Source organism: Catharus ustulatus, chromosome 31, assembly GCF_009819885.2.
Source record: "Catharus ustulatus isolate bCatUst1 chromosome 31, bCatUst1.pri.v2, whole genome shotgun sequence".
Classification (NCBI taxonomy): Eukaryota; Metazoa; Chordata; class Aves; order Passeriformes; family Turdidae; genus Catharus; species Catharus ustulatus.
In genome coordinates, this window is record NC_046251.1 from 331,335 (window position 1) to 346,970 (window position 15,636).

The 15,636-nt window shown below is 43.0% G+C and overlaps 1 protein-coding gene across 1 annotated transcript; it reads left to right on the forward strand.

Moving 5' to 3' along the window:
- The first annotated feature begins 11,166 nt into the window (after window positions 1–11,166).
- Window positions 11,167–14,748, forward strand: HOXC9 (homeobox C9). The gene is made up of 2 exons (XM_033083302.1): window positions 11,167–11,721; window positions 14,504–14,748. Exons 1-2 carry the CDS (start codon window positions 11,196–11,198, stop codon window positions 14,746–14,748), a joined length of 771 nt encoding a protein of 256 aa, XP_032939193.1. The 5' UTR covers window positions 11,167–11,195.
- Window positions 14,749–15,636: the final 888 nt, after the last annotated feature.

Sequence of the window (15,636 nt, forward strand, 5' to 3'; positions counted from 1 at the left end):
GGCCATAACGTTGATTTAAATATTATCCAGGTGACCACAATAAGTCAAGGTCATAAAACAGCGGTGTCAGGACAGCCCGGCAGAGCTGGAGGTGGATTTTATGAGGTGCAAATATAAAATGTGCGGCGCGGCCGTAAAAAAGCGGCAGTGAAAGGTGCGGCCGCGCAGCGCGGAGCGCCAGAGCCCGAGCGGCCACCGCGGGCTGCGCAAGTCCCGCGGGCTGAACTGGGGAGGGGGCGCAGGGACCGCGCCCCCCGAACCCCCCGAACCCCAAAATCCAGAATTGGCTGCAAGGTAAGAGCGGGGCTGGAGTCTCCGCACGGATATTTTTAATTTTTGGGGGATTTTATTGCAGCTCCGCGCTCGGATTTTCGCTTTTCTGGCGGATTTATTCCGATTTTTTGGGGATGGATTTGGCGGTTTGAGCATCCCGCGGGTTCGTTTTGAGGTTGGATCAGGTGGAATTTGACGGAATTTGGTGGAATTTGGCGGAATTTGGTGGAAATTTGGGGGGATTTGGGGGATTTCGGGGCGGTTCGGTTCTGCGGAGGATGCTGAGCTCGCACTGCGGATTCATTGCGGATTAATCGCGGTTCAATCGCGGTTTAATCGCGGTTTAATCGCGGTTTAATCGAGATTTAATTACATTTTTTGGGCTGGAGCCGCGCGGTTTCAGCACAGAGGGAGAATCGCGGATTTTGGAGGCGATCCCGGCGCGGATTTTGGGGCAGATCCCCCCAAAATCCACCCCGATAATTCAATTATTTAAACACGGACACCGAGCCAGCGCTGCGGGGGGGATTTTTGGGGTGATTTCCCCTCTTTTCCCCAATCCCCCCAAATCCCAGCCGCGAATTTCGGGCAGAGACGCGAGAGCAGCAACAAAGGGGGCGAATTTTCTCCTCCCTCCTTTTTCCCTTTTTTATTATTTTTTTAAATTTTTTATTTTAATTTTTTCCCCTCCCATCCCTTTTTTCCTCCCTCCCTCCTCCTCCTCCTCTCGCCGTCCGCTCTGCCCGGGTGTGGGGGTTACGATTATTTTTTTTTTTTAATTTTTGGTGGTTTTTTTTGCCCTTTTCCGCCCTTTCTGACAGAAAATCGCGTGGATGGCAGCGCGGCTGAGCTGTGGTTTAGGTAGTTTCATGTTGTTGGGATGAGCTTTTAGCTCGGCAACAAGAAACTGCCTGAGCTACGTCAGCTCGACTTCATCAAGGGCAGCTCCCGCAGCCCTGAAATGAATCAGTGCCCAAAAAATCAAAATAAAAAGTGAAAAATAAAAAAGGACCCCGAAATCCCCGAATTCCGTCCCGAAATCCCCGTCCTGGCGGGATCCCAAAACCGATCCTAAAACGGCAGAGACCCCAAAACCGATCCCAAAACCGATCCTAAAACCGATCCTAAAGCTGCACAGACCCCAAAACCGATCCCAAGACCGATCCTAAAACCGATCCTAAAACCTCAGAGACCCCAAAGCTGCGGCGACCGCAAAACCGACCCCAAAACCGATCCCAAAACCGATCCCAAAACCGATCCCAAAACCGATCCTAAAACGGCAGAGACCCCAAAACCGATCCCAAAAACCGATCCTAAAACCGCAGTGATCCCAAAACCGATCCCAAAACCGACCCTAAAACCGATCCTAAAAGCTCGGAGATCCCAAAACCGATCCCAAAACCGATCCCCAAACCGCAGAGACCTCAAAACTGCAACGATCCCAAAATCGCAGCGATCCCAAAGCTGCCGAGACCCAAAACCGACCCCAAAACCGATCCCAAGACCGATCCTAAAACCGCAGAGACCCCAAAGCTACAGAGACCCCAAAACCGCAGCGATCCCAAAACCCAGCCCAAAACTCGAGACCCCAAACCCGATCCTAAAACCGATCCTAAAACCGATCCTAAAACCGCAGCGATCCCAAAACCGCAGCGACCCTCCCGGGGGCTGCATTGGAAAATTCCATTTTTACCTTTTTTTGTTCCATTTTTTCCCTTTTTTGTTCCATTTTTACCATTTTTTGTTCCATTTTTCCCTTTTTTGTTCCATTTTTCCCCTTTTTCCTTTAATTTTTGTTTGATTCTTACCCCTTTTGGTTTGGTTTTACCGCTTTGGGTTTGGTTTTCCCCCTTTTAAATTTGATTTTTTTACCCCATTTTATTTAATCTTTACCCCTTTTAATTTCATTTTTACCCCTTTCTATTTGATTTTACCCCCTTTTATTTGCTGCTTTTACCCCTTTTTATTTGATTTTTGCACCTACTAATCTGATTTTTAAAACAGTTTTTATTTTATTTTTACCCCCTTTTATTTGATTTATTTACCCCTTTTTATTTTATTTTTACTCCTTTTTATTTAATTTTAATCCCTTTTTATTGGATTTTTAACTTCTTTTTGTTTAATTTTTATCCCTTTTTATTTGGTTTATTTACCACTTTTAATTTGAATTTTCTCCCATTTTAAATTTATTTTCCCCCAATTTTTATTCGATTTTTTTTCCCCATTTTAATTTGATTTTTTTACCCCTTTTTATTTGACTTTTTGGCCCCAATTTCCCCCCTTTTGTTGCTGGAATAATGAGGACAAAGGTAGCGTTTTTTTATAATTATTTTTAAATTTTTTTTACGCTTTTTCACCCCAAATCACCAGCGATGATTGGCAGCGCCCCGGCGAGGGCTGAGGGACCAAAAAAAAAAAGAAAAAAGAAAATTATTATTATTATTATTAATAAAAATAATAATAATGATGATGATAATAATGAAATTTTCAAAATCCGCTTTTCCTCCCTCCGTGTGGTGCCTTTTGAATTCCCGAATTTTGCCAAAATTCCCTTTTTTAATTTATTTTTTGGCTGGGAAGGAGATTTGGGGATTTTTTGGGGTTTTGTTGGGGAGGGGGCGCTGGGGGGAGCTGAGATTTTTGGGGGTTTTGTGTCGATTTTTGAGCGCCCCTCGCCCCCTTTTCTTAAAAACCCCTAAAAAAAAAAATCCCCAAAACTCACAGCGTGAAAAAGGGGGAAAAAAACAAAATTTGGGTATTTTCAGCTCCTCCCACCAGCAATTTAAATTTTTTTCCACGCTTTAATCTGGATTTCCATCGCTCGGGATTGGGAATTTTTCTGGAATAAAAACACAGAAAAAAAAAAAAAATCAGGAATTGGGGATGGAGGAAACTAAAATAAATTTTTTAAAAATTTGATTTTATCCCTTTTTCCCCCCTTAAAACGCACTGGGAATTTTGTGCAAAAAAAAACTAAAAAAAAAAAAAAAAGGGAAAAAAAAGAAAATTGAGGAGTGAAAGGAAGGAAAAATCGGAGCGGGGAAATTCGGGGAGGGAAATTTGGAATTTGGGAGCCGCTCCCGCGGGGTTTCCGCGATTTTGGGGGTTTGGACATCGCAGAAATTCGGAATTTGCGAGCCCGAGAGGCGCGGAGGGAACGGGGCCGAAATTGGGAATTTTGGGGGTTTGGGTGACGCAGGTGGAGGTGAAAACTCGGCTGAAATTCGGATTTTTTTGTGTTGGTTTTGATGTGATTTGAGATTATTTAAAATGTCAATTTTGCTGTGATTTGAGATTTTTTTGGTGTTGGTTTTGTTGCGATTTTCGGTGTCGGTTTTGCTGTGATTTGGGATTTTTTCTGGTGTCGGTTTTGCTGTGATTTGGGATTTTTTGTGTTGGTTTTGCAGAAATTGGAATTTATTTTGTGTCGGATTTGCTGTGAATTGGGATTATTTTGGTGTGGGTTTCGCTGTCATTTGGGATTTTTTTTTGTGCTGTGATTTATGTCTGGTTGAGGTTTTTTTTTTTTGGTGTTTCCCCCAATTTTGGCTTCGCGGAGTTCGGTGCTTGGAGTTGATTCCGGTGACAAAAATCGCGATTTTTTCCCCTCAAACTGGGGCTGGGAGGAGAATAAATTTAATTAATGACTGAAAATCTGCTTTTTATGCTCTGTTTGCTGTTAAAAATGCTCGGTTTGAATGCTCGCTGTTTTTTGGGGGGAATTTCCATCATCCTGGGGACAAAAATCCGGATTTTAAAGTCGCTAAAACGACAAAAAAAAAGCGAAAAAAAAAAAAAAAAAAAAAGAAGAAAAAAGAAGAAGAAGAAAAAGCGCGACCTCACACTGGTTTAAATGAATATTTATTAATATTTCAGCAGGGACGAGCTTGATTACCGGTAGGTTTAACCGTAATTATTTGATATCAGTGCTGTGATAATTGGATGATTTAAAGGTTTCATTATTTTTATGACGAATTTCGCCTGCTCGGGATGAACAATCCGCGGATTTCTCCTTTTTTTTTCCTCCCCTGGAACAGCGTGAACCGGACAAATCCAATTTCTCCTCCGTGCGTATGAAGATTGATTTTTATTTCCGAGCCACCCCTGGAGAGAGAGAGAAAGGAATGAAAATAAAATATATTTATTTAAATAGAGAAAATAAAGCGGCAACATTTAAAACGCGCTCCAGAATCGCCATAAAAAGCGAAAATCTGATTTTTAATTAAGAAATTGGAGCGGGGAGGGGGTCGGTGGCTCCGAGATTTTCCTGGGATGCGCCGATTTTTGATGGATTTTGATGGAAAATCGGGAAAATCGCCGCTCTCCGTGGATTTTGGGTTTTATTTCAGATTTTCGCTTCGCTCTCGGCTCCGTTCTCCGCGTTTATTCCGGGTGAAATGTCGCCGATATCGCTCAAATTTGGATTTGTTTTTAATTTTATTTTTTTGTGTTGGCGGCTTTTCCTGGATCCCGGCAGGTGGAATCCCCAAAAAAAACCCAAAAACAAAACAAACAAACAACAAAAAAATCCTGGAGGTTTCTGTGTGGGCGAGCATCGCCCCGGGCTGGATTTCCAAGGAAAAAAAAAAATCAAAACTGGCAAAAAAACCGAGCCCAAAACGAGGGGAAATCGCTCAGGAACGGGGAGGGGATTTGGGGGAATTTGGTATTTTTGGGGTCGTTTGTGGGGATTGAATCAATTCTGGCGCCGGGGAGGATTTGGGGGAAGAAGATGAAAAAAAAGAGAAAAAAAAAGGTGAAAAAAAAGGAAAAAAAGCCCCCAAAAGAGCGAAAAAAACAGAAAAAAAAGAGAAAAATCCTCAAGGTCTTTGCGGAGAGACGAGAAGGGAAAAAAATAAAATAAAAAAAAAAAAGCTGCAAAAAGGAGTTGGAAAAATTAAAAATACAAAAAAAAAACCCGCGGGAAGCGCCCGAGGCGGCAGCGCAGGTACCGAGCGCACGAAAAAACAACAAAAAAACTAAAAATAAAAATAAAAAATCCGAATTTTGGGGCTTTTTTAGGGGCGGAAAAAGCAACGAGGAGACCGCGGGATCCGGCGCTGCCCCTCCCCCGCCGCTGCCTCGGGGTTTGGGGGTTTTTTGTTTTTTTTTTTTTTTATTTTTTGGGGTTGGTTTGGGGTTGATTTGGGTTTTCTAGGAGGGTTGTTATTGGGGTTTTTTTGGGGGTTGATTCAGGTTTTTTTTCTGAGTTGTTTTAGGTTTTTTGGGATTTTTTATTAATATTTTTGTGGTTGTTTTAGGTTTGTTTTAGTTTATTCGGGGTTTTTTTGGGGGCGTTGATTTTTTTTCGGGATTATTATTGGATTTTTTTATTTTTTAGGGTGTTGTTTCGGGTTTTTTTGGGGGGATAATTTCAGGGTTTTTTTTGAGTTATTTAGGGGCTATTTTTGTTTTTTTTTTCCGAGCTGTTTCAGGTTTTTTTTGTAATTTCGTGGCTGTTTCAGGTTTTTTTTTTTCTATTTCGGGGCTGTTTCGTCTCCTCCCGCCCTGCCCCAACACCTTGGGGCCGGGGCAGACAATGGGGAGGCGCAGACACAACTCGGGCCGCGCTTATCTATGCTAATGAACCCTAATTACGGCCTGTCTGGCACGGTCTAATAAATGAATAAACGCGGCGGCGGAAAAACCAGCCCAAAAAATGTTTCTGCAGGCGCTGCGGCCTCGCCGCGCCCGGGCTTGTTCCTCGCTTGATTCTTTTTTTTTTTCCCTCTTGTAACGCGATTTTTTATTTATTTTATCTCTGCGCTTTCTAATTTTTTTTTTAATTTTAATTTTCTCTGCTTCGCTGAAAAAAAAAAAAACGGCAAAAAAAATTAAAATTCTGAGCGGGTATGTGGGAAAAAAAGCGGATTTTTTTTTTTGTTTTGTTGCGGAAATATAAATATAAAATTTTGGGGGGGGGTAAAAAAAGAGACCTGAAAGAATCGCTCGGGGCTTTAATTGCGGCTCGGAATTTATTGCGCGCCCGCGGAGGCGGCAGCGCCGGAGGGGCCGGAATTCGGAAATTCGGAAATTCGGAAATTCGGAAATTCGGAAATTCGGAAATTCGGAACCGGGGGGGGGTGGAGAGGAACCGAGCAGGTAAAAAACTCCCGGCGGAAAATTCGGGAATTTGGGATCCCCCCGGGGCGTTCCCGGAATTATCCCGGGAGAGATTTTTCCATGGAATAAACCCGATTTTTATTATTTTATTATTTTTTTTCCACTGTTTTTTTTATTTTTTTTCCCCGAAGGGTTTTAGCGCGGAGGGAAAAGGCAGCGCCGTGCCCTGAAATTGGGATTTTTATTCCCGCACATTTTGATTTTTTACTCCATAAAACAATCCCGGAATAATCAAGGAAATGTCCCGCGAACTCTGCCCCCGCTTTGGGCCATTTTCTCTTTTTTCGGGTTTTTTTTATGAAGGAAATGAGGAGGAGGAGGAGGAACAAAAGCGAGCGAGAACTTGGGCAGGAGCAGAGAGGAGGAAAAGGGACAAAGAGAGGCAGGAAAATGGGATTTAATTCGGGTAAAGGTTGGCAAGGCGGCGAAAAGCGAATTTATGGGAATTTATCGGGATTTTATTGGGGATAAAATTCGGGATCGCGGCTCAGGGGGGGCCCCGGGGGCCAAAATTCCGATTTAGGGGAAAATCCGAACTTGACTGTGGGGATTGAACCGGGCCCGGGGCTTCGGGATCGGGAATTTGGGGTTTGGGGTTTGGAGTTTTGGGGTTTAGGGTTTCAGGATTTGGGGATTTTGGAATTTTGGGGTTTGGGAATTCGGGATTTTGGGGATTTTGCCCCCCCCGCCTCCCCCCGGGGATCTCGGGAGATTTTGGGGACCTCGCTCGGGGCCTGGAGCTGCGCTGGGAAAAGAGAAAAAAAAAATTAAAAAGTCCCCAAATCCCAAATCCCAAACGCCGGGAGGCTGCGGCTGCCTCCGAAAAAAAAAAAAAAAATCCCCAAAACAACCAAAAAAAACCAAAAATCGCCCAAAAGCGGCGCCCGCCCGGCCACGAGCGGGTTCATCCTTCGCATTTCCCTGCCCTCCCCCTCCTGCCCTTTCCCTTTTTAAATTATTATTTTTTAAATTTTATTTTAAATTTTTAATATTTGGGGTTATTTTTTCATTTCCTCCTAATCCGGGCAGGATTTGTGGGAGCGGAGGAGGAAAATTTGGGGAGATTTTGGGGGGGTTTGGGTTCCCAAAAGTGCGCGGGGATCTCGGACAAAGGCGGCGATTTCCGCGTCCCCTCTCTGCTCCTTTTCATCATTACCGTTATTATTTATTGTTATTATTTTCTAGTCGGATTTTACGATTTTTTATCTCCACCAGGAAATAATAAATCTCTAAAAACCCCGCGGGCTCAGCTCCGAGTTTTCCCTTTTTATTTTTATTTATTTATTTTTCAATTTCCTCCAAGGGGAACCGAGCAGGGAAGGATCCGGGATTCTCCAAACCCTCAAATTCCCGGATTTTACCCCAAAAAGCAGCCCCGGAGCCTCGGGAAATTCGCGATTCCAGCCGGAAAAAATTCCCCAGAACTTCGCCCCCTCCCGCGGCGATGATTTGGGGGATAAAACCAAATTTTATTGGGGTTTGATGCGGATTTTATAGGGAGCGGAGGAAATTTATTAGGATTTTATTGCGATTTTATAAAGGATTTTATAGCGGTTTTATAAGGATTTTATAAAGGATTTTATATGGATTTTATAAGGATTTTTATAAGGAATTTAAAAAGGAATTTATAAGGATTTTGTATGGATTTTATATCGATTTTATAAAGATTTTATAATGATTCTATATGGACTTTCTAAGGAGCTAACATGGATTTTGTAAGGACATTCATAGGGGTTTTATGAGGATTTTTTGGGGTGAATTTTGGGGGGGTTTCCTCACCCTGATGAATTTTTTGGGATTCCCCATCCTGATGCTGGATTTGGGGGGAAAATCCTCGTTTGGAGCCCTAAATCAAGATTTTTTACCTCGAATTTTGAGCCCCAAACCGAGATTTTTAATCCAAATTTTAAACCCCAAACCGAAATTTTTTACACCGAATTTCGAGTCCCAAACCGAGATTTTGATCTCAAATTTTAAACCCCAAAAAGAGATTTTTTAACCCAAATTTTGGACCCCAAACCGAGATTTTTACCCGAATTTTGGACCCCGACGCCGCCGCTTTCCGCCGCCAGCCCGAGGCTTTAATTCGCTTTTTGAGCTGAATTAAATTCGCTTTTTGCCGCTCCCCCCTCCGCATCCCCACGGGATTTCAACCCGCAAATTAAATTTGAAATTTCCCCTTGCCCACCCCGCAGGAAAAGGCGAAGTTTGGGCTGGAAAATTCCGATTTTTTGGGGTGGAAATGGCCGGAATCGGCGCCTTTGTGCCGTGACCTTGCGGGGCCGAATCCGCCCCGAGCCCCGCGGGCTCCGCTCCTCCCTCGCCTCTTCCCGGCACAATTCCCAAATTTTTCCTTATTTCCCACCCGGAAAATCCATCCAGAGCAAAAACTGGTCCTGCTCCTTTTTCTCTTTTTTCTCCCCCCTTTTTTCCCCTTTTCCCCCCCTTTTTTCCTCTTTTTATTCTTTTTTTTTCCTCATTTTTCCTCCTTTTATTCTTATTTTTCCCCCCTTTTTTCCCCCTTTTTTCCTCCTTTTATTCTTTTTTTTTCTCATTTTTTCCCTCATTTCCCTCCGTTTTTTTCTCTTTTTTTTTTCCTCCTTTTTTTCTCCTTTATTTCCCTTTTTTTCTCCTTCTCCTTCCTCCCCTCTCCCCCTTCCCCTCCTGCTTTTGTCACGATTCCAACCCCAAAAAATTCCCCCCCAAAAACCAAAATCCTGGCGGGTTTCACCCCCCGCTCCTCCCAGACGGAAAATCGGGACAAATAAAAAAAAAATAAAGAGAAAATTTGGGTTTTTTTTAACCCTTTTCAACCCAAAAATCCCCGCGAGCGAAGCCGGGAGAATTCGGGGAAAGGCCAAGGAGGGCGCCGGGACCCTCTGGAATATTTTTTATTTTTATTTTTTTTTATTTTTTAATTTTTAAGGAGCCCCAAAAATCCTCGAGGGAAAATTCTGGAAGGGGAGCAGCGCCGCGAGGATTTTTTGGGTGAAAATTCCCCCGCAGGAATTGCTTTTTAATTTTTTTTTTGGCCGAAAATCTCATTTTTCCCATCCATTCATTGGTTTTTTTGGTGTTTTTTTCCCTCTGGGTTTGCCTGGAGAGGTTTTGGGGGAAATTTCCTCATTTTTGTTTTTTTTTTTTTCCCCTCGGTTTTCCTCCTGCTGCTCGCGGCTCGCGGGGGTGGAAAATGGGTGAAAATCGCCGAGTTTTGGGTCCGTGACTTTGGGGAACCCCCCCCGCTCCTCCCCAAATTTCCCTCCCAGCCTCAGGAACCGCGAGGGGATGGAGAACACACAAAAATCAAATTTATTTTTACTTTTCCAGAGAGATTCTGTCTTTTTAAAAGAATAAAAAATGCAGAGAGATCGTTATTTTAATGGGATTTTTATTTAATTTTTATTTATTTGATTTGATTTTGGCCTGCAAAGAAATCTCCCGAGTCCTTTTTTTTTTTGGGGACTGGGCGGGAGCTCCTCACCTACCTGACTTTCCTCACAAAACCAAGGTTGTCCCCTCCAAAATTCGCAGCCGGGGATTTTTGAACGCTCCAGAATTCTCTCGTTTTGGTGAAAAAAAAAAAAAATTAAAAAAACCCAAACAAAACCAAACCAAAACAAACAAAAAAAACCCGACAAAACTTTCCAGATGTCACTCAGGAAAAAAAAAAAAAATAAAAAAACATTTGAAAAGCCAAAAATAGAAATAGAAATAAAAATAGAACCAGAAATAAAAATAAAACCACAGGCGCTGCTGCTTCCTCCGTGTCCCCCCCCGAGCTCCGTCCTGCTTTTATTTAATGAACGACACATTTATGAACAATCAAATGATCCTCGTAAAAATTTTATTGAAGGACATAAAAAACATCCCCGGCTCCTCCTCGCAGCTCCCGAGCTCCGCTTTCCCTTCCCAGATTTTGAATTTTTTTGGTTTTTTTTCGGAGGGGTGGAGGTCGGTTTATCGTTATTATTATTGTTATTATAATGATACCCCCTCCTCTTATTTAATTTTTAAATTTTTTTATATTTTTATATTTTTTCTGGTATAAAATCCGCCCGGGATTCTCCATAATTTGATTTTCCGGCTGTGCCGAAGCCTCGATCCCCGAGCGGCCCCGGCGCTGCCCGGGGTGACAAAGCCGCTTCTTCCTCCCCGATTTCGCTCCTTCTCCCCCCTCCTCTTCCTCTCCCACCTCCGCCAAATCCGAAATTGGGATTTAATTCCTGCGGGGGGAGCGGACAGAGATGAATTGCGCGGAGAAATAGTTCCTGGGGCACCTTGGAGCTTTTACCTTCCACCTTCGGCGCTCGCAGCCTCGGGGAGAATCTCCCTCCTCCTCCTCCTCATCATCATCATCACCATCAGCATCTCCGCCCCCCTTCCCTTCCTTCCTTCCCTTCCCTTCCCGGCCGCTTCTTTTTTTTTTTTTAATTTTATTTTTTATTTATTTATTTTTTTTTTAAGAAGGGGAAGGAAAAAGCGGGCGGCGTTGTCGCGTTAAAAAAAAAAAAAAAAAGGAAAAAAAAAAGAGAAAAAAAGGGAAAAAAAAGGGGATGGAGAGAGGGGAAAAAAAAAAGATTAAAAAAAAGGAAAAAAAAAAAAAAAAAAAAAAAAGCCCTGCGGATTGATCCCGGCGATATTTTTGGGTAAATACAATCACGTGAGGGCCGGCAGCCAATGGCGCGCTGGGAACGGCTGAAAAAATAATTACCTGCCCTGATTGTTCTATGAGCAGATAAAAAGTACACATACACTTCATACAATAATCCCATGAATGTCAAAGAGGGGGCGAGCGAACCATGTCGGCTTCGGGCCCCATCAGCAACTACTTCGTGGACTCGCTGCTGGGCCCGGACTCCGAGGATCTGCTCGCCCCGCGCTTCGCCGGGCCCGGCTCCGCTCGCCCCGCTCCGCTGCTCCCCGACTGCTCCGACTTCCCCTCGTGCAGCTTCGCCCCCAAACCCGCCGTGTTCGCCGCCTCGTGGGCCCCGGTGCCCCCGCAGCCCTCGGTGGGCTACCCGCACCCTCACGGCGCCGCTCACTACGGGCCGCAGGCGGCCGAGCCCAGGTACGTGCGGACCTGGCTGGAGCCGCTGGCCGGGGCCGTTTCCTTCCCCCCGTTCGGGCCGCGGCCCTACGGCCTCAAGGACGCGTTCGGGGCCCGGCGTGGCGAGTGCGGGCCCGCGGACGGGCGAGCGGGCTACCCCGAGCTGGTGTACGCGGCCCCGGGCGAGCGAGCGGCGAGCGGCGGCGGGGCGGGCTCGCCCGAGCCCGAGGCCATCGGCGGCGGAAAACACAAAGAGGAGAAGCTGGAATTAGACCCCAGTAAGTCCCCCCGAGCCATTCTCGCGTTTACGACCCGCGGCGAGGGCGAGCGGGAGCCCACGCAATAAAACGGAATTGCCGCGGCCAGGGGGGCGAGCGGAGAGCGCCGAGCGCTCGCCAAGGGGCGGCCCGGGGGGCTGGGGCAGCGCCGGGAGCGCCTGGACAGGGGATCCGCACCTTTGGGGTTTTTAATGTTTATTTTGGAGTTTTAACCCGTTGTTATTCTCCGTTTTCCACCCCGGTTTTAAATTTTTAACCCGTTGTTATTCTCCATTTTCCACCCCGGTTTTAAAATTTTCACCCCCTCTATTCTCTATTTTTGCCCCCAGTTTTAAATTTTTAACCTCCTTTATTCTCTATTTTTGCCCCCAGTTTTAAATTTTTAACCCCCTTTAGTCTCTATTTCCCCCCCAGGTTTTAATTTTAAACCTCCTTTATTCTCTATTCCCCCCCCAATTTTAAATTTTTAACCCCCTTTAGTCTCTATTTCCCCCCCAATTTTAAATTTTTAACCCCCTTTATTCTCTATCTCCCCCCAATTTTTAATTTTTAACCCGTTGTTATTCTCTATTCCCCCCCAATTTTAAATTTTTAACCCGTTGTTATTCTCTATTCCCCCCCAACTTTTAATTTTTAACCCCCTTTTATTCTCTATTTCCCCCCTCAATTTTATTATTCTTCCCCCACTTCCCCCCTCAATTCTAAATTTTTCTCTATTTCCCCCCCTTTTAAAAAAAAAGAAAAATTAAAACTTTATCCCGCTGCTTTGGTTCCCTCTCCCCTTTCCATTCCACCGAGGAGGGGCGAATTAAACCAATAATAATAAAAATAATAATTAATAATAATTAATAACAAGAATTCTGCGTGTGCGAGGAGATGAAGCAGAGGGAGAAACCTCCCCAAAAAAATTTAAAAAATAAAAAATCCCAAATTTTCCCCCCCCAAAAAATGAAAATTCCCACTTTCCAGGAACGAGGAAGATTTGGGGATGCCCGGGAGCGAACGCGCGGCTGTGGGGGCGGATTTTGGATTTTGGGGTTGGTTTTTATTTTTATTTTTAGGGAGGGGAAGAGCTCAGGGTGAGGGCAGAACTTCCCCTTTTTATCTCCGGGAAAAATCAAAAAAATAAAAACTCCGCCGGCGATATTTTGGAATTTCGATATTTTTGAATTATTCCCACCCCCCATCAAAAATAAAAAAAATTAAATTAAATTCTCCACGTGGGAATTCAAAGGTGGGAACCTGGAGAGGAGAATTGGGGAGAAAATTCGGGATTTTGGGGCACGGAGCGCGCGGGGCGCAGGAGCTGCTGAGGAGGGGAGGAAAAACTTTAAAAAAAACAAAAAAATTTTAAAAATCAACAAAAAAAAAAATCCCCGAACTCTGGCGGGGAGCGGCCGCTGCTGAACGAACCCAAAATCGCTCGGAATGAGCCCAAAAAGCGCCCGGGGGAATTTTGGGGTCACTTCGGGGGATTTTGGGGGTGACACCCCCGGGGCTGCTCCAGGCGGGGAAAAAAAATCCCAAATTTGGGGAGCTCCAAAAATCTCCAAAAGTGCCCGAAACGCCCCAAAAGAGCAGCGGGGGCAGAGCTGCGCCTTAAAAAAATATCAAAGAGAATCACCCAAAAAATCACCAAAAAATCACCAAAAATCGGATTTTTTCAGCATAGAAAACCCAAAAAACCGCCAAAAAATCCCCAAAAATTCGGATTTTTGCGGCATAAAAAAACTCAAAAAAAACCCCAAAAAACCCCAAAAATTCAGATTTTTTTTTGGCATAAAAAACCCAAAAAAAGGCCAAAAAAAAACCCCAAAACTGGGATTTTTGCGGCATAAAAAAACCCCAAAAAACACCAAAAAAGCCCCAAAAATTGGGATTTTTGCGGCACGTCGGGGATTTGAGAAAAGCCCGAGGCGGCTCCGCAGGTCCGGGGCAGCTTCGGGGAAAGTCTTGGCGAGCCGAGGTTGTAAAAAGAGTTTATGGGCCTATGAAATGGGGGAATTTTGACTTTTTATGACTCCGTTCCTCGATTACCGCCAGCCCTGGGCAGCTTTATTTTTATTATTATTTTTATTTCCAACCCAGCGCGCCGCTTGTGTTTTATTTTTTATGGTTAAGGTCATATCTGTAATTTTTTAAATTTTTTTTTTTAACCGAAAGTTGTGTTTTTTAAAACAAAATAAATAAAATAAAATAAAATAAAAGGCAGCGAAAAGCGGAAAAAGGAAGTGACCCCCTCCAAAATAAACAGATTAAACCCTCGCCAAGGCCGCTTAAAAAAAAATAAATATTTAGGGATGAAAATATTTAGGGATGAAGATATTTAGGGATAAAAATATTTAGGGATAAAAATATTTAGGGATGAAAAAATTTAGGGATGAAAATATTTAGGGATAAATAAAATTAGGGATGAAAATATTTAGGGATGAAAATATTTAGGGATGAAAATATTTAGGGATAAAAATATTTAGGGATAAAAAAATTTAGGGTTGAAGATATTTATGGGTAAAAATATTTAAGGATGAAGATATTTAGGGATAAAATTTTTTAGGGATTAAAAAATTTAGGGATGAAAATATTTAGGGATAAAGATATTTAGGGATGAAAATATTTAGGGAAGAGCTGCTAATTAAACAGGGCGTGGAGGGGGGGGAGGGAAAAATTAATCATTAAAAAAAATTAAATTTCTGCGCGTTTAGTCCCCGCTTAAAAAAAAATAAAATATTAAAAAAAATTAATAAAAAATATATATAAATATTAAAAAAATCTTCTTTCTCAGACAACCCCGTGGCCAATTGGATCCACGCGCGCTCCACGAGGAAGAAACGCTGCCCTTACACAAAATATCAGACCCTGGAACTGGAAAAGGAGTTTTTGTTCAATATGTACCTGACGCGGGACCGCAGGTACGAAGTGGCGCGGGTGCTGAACCTCACCGAGCGCCAGGTCAAAATCTGGTTTCAGAACAGGCGCATGAAAATGAAGAAAATGAATAAAGAGAAAAGCGATAAGGAGCAGCAATGATAGCGGTTAAACGCAGGGGGGAAGGTGGAATAGTTAAAAAAAAAAATTTAAACAAAAAAATGAAAAAGGAAAAAAAAAAAAAAGGAGGAGAAAGAGGAAAAAAGGAGAAAAAAGAAAAAAAAAAGGAGAAAAGAGGAAAAAAAAGGAGAAAAAAAGGAAAGACATGAGTAAAAAAGGAGAAAAAAAAAAAGAACTAAAAGGAGAAAAAAAAAAGAAAAAAAAAAGAGAAAAACCAGAAAATTTTGGCGGTGAGAGAGGAGGAAAAAACCAGCGGAAAAAAAGGGGGAAAAAAAGGGAAATAATAAAAGGAAAAGGGTGAAATGTTGGTGGCTCTGAATGTGCGGATGGATGTTGAGGTTTGGGACTCGAGGTTTTTTCTAAAACGCGACAAAAAAGCGGAAAAAAAACCCAACAAAAAGGAAAAAGCGAAGCCCGGGGGGATTTTTGGGTTTTTTCTTCCTTTTCTTCCGCCTTGCTCTGCCCTCAGCACAGCGGCACGAGAAGTACTTGAATTTTTATTATTTTTGCTCTTTTTTGTAATTATTATTATTATTATAATTATATTTTATTTCCTAAATTAAAGCCTAATCCAGTATTTTGAATATTTTTTTGTTGTTGTTGTTTTCCGATTTTTTTTTTTTTTTTTTTTTTCGGAATCCCGCGAATATTTTGTACTAAAAAAAAACAAAAAAGGAGAAAAAAAAAAAGAGGAAAAAAATGACAAAAAGAGGGAAAAGGAGGAAAAAAAAAATAAAAAGGACTGGAGGGAGCGGACGCGGATGTTCTGTCGCGGTGTTGAACGTTTCTGCTGTAATTTCGTGTATTTTATTCTCGTCTCAGACCCGTTCTGTAATATTTGTTCTGTTCCTATTGTAGAGCAGCTCTGTA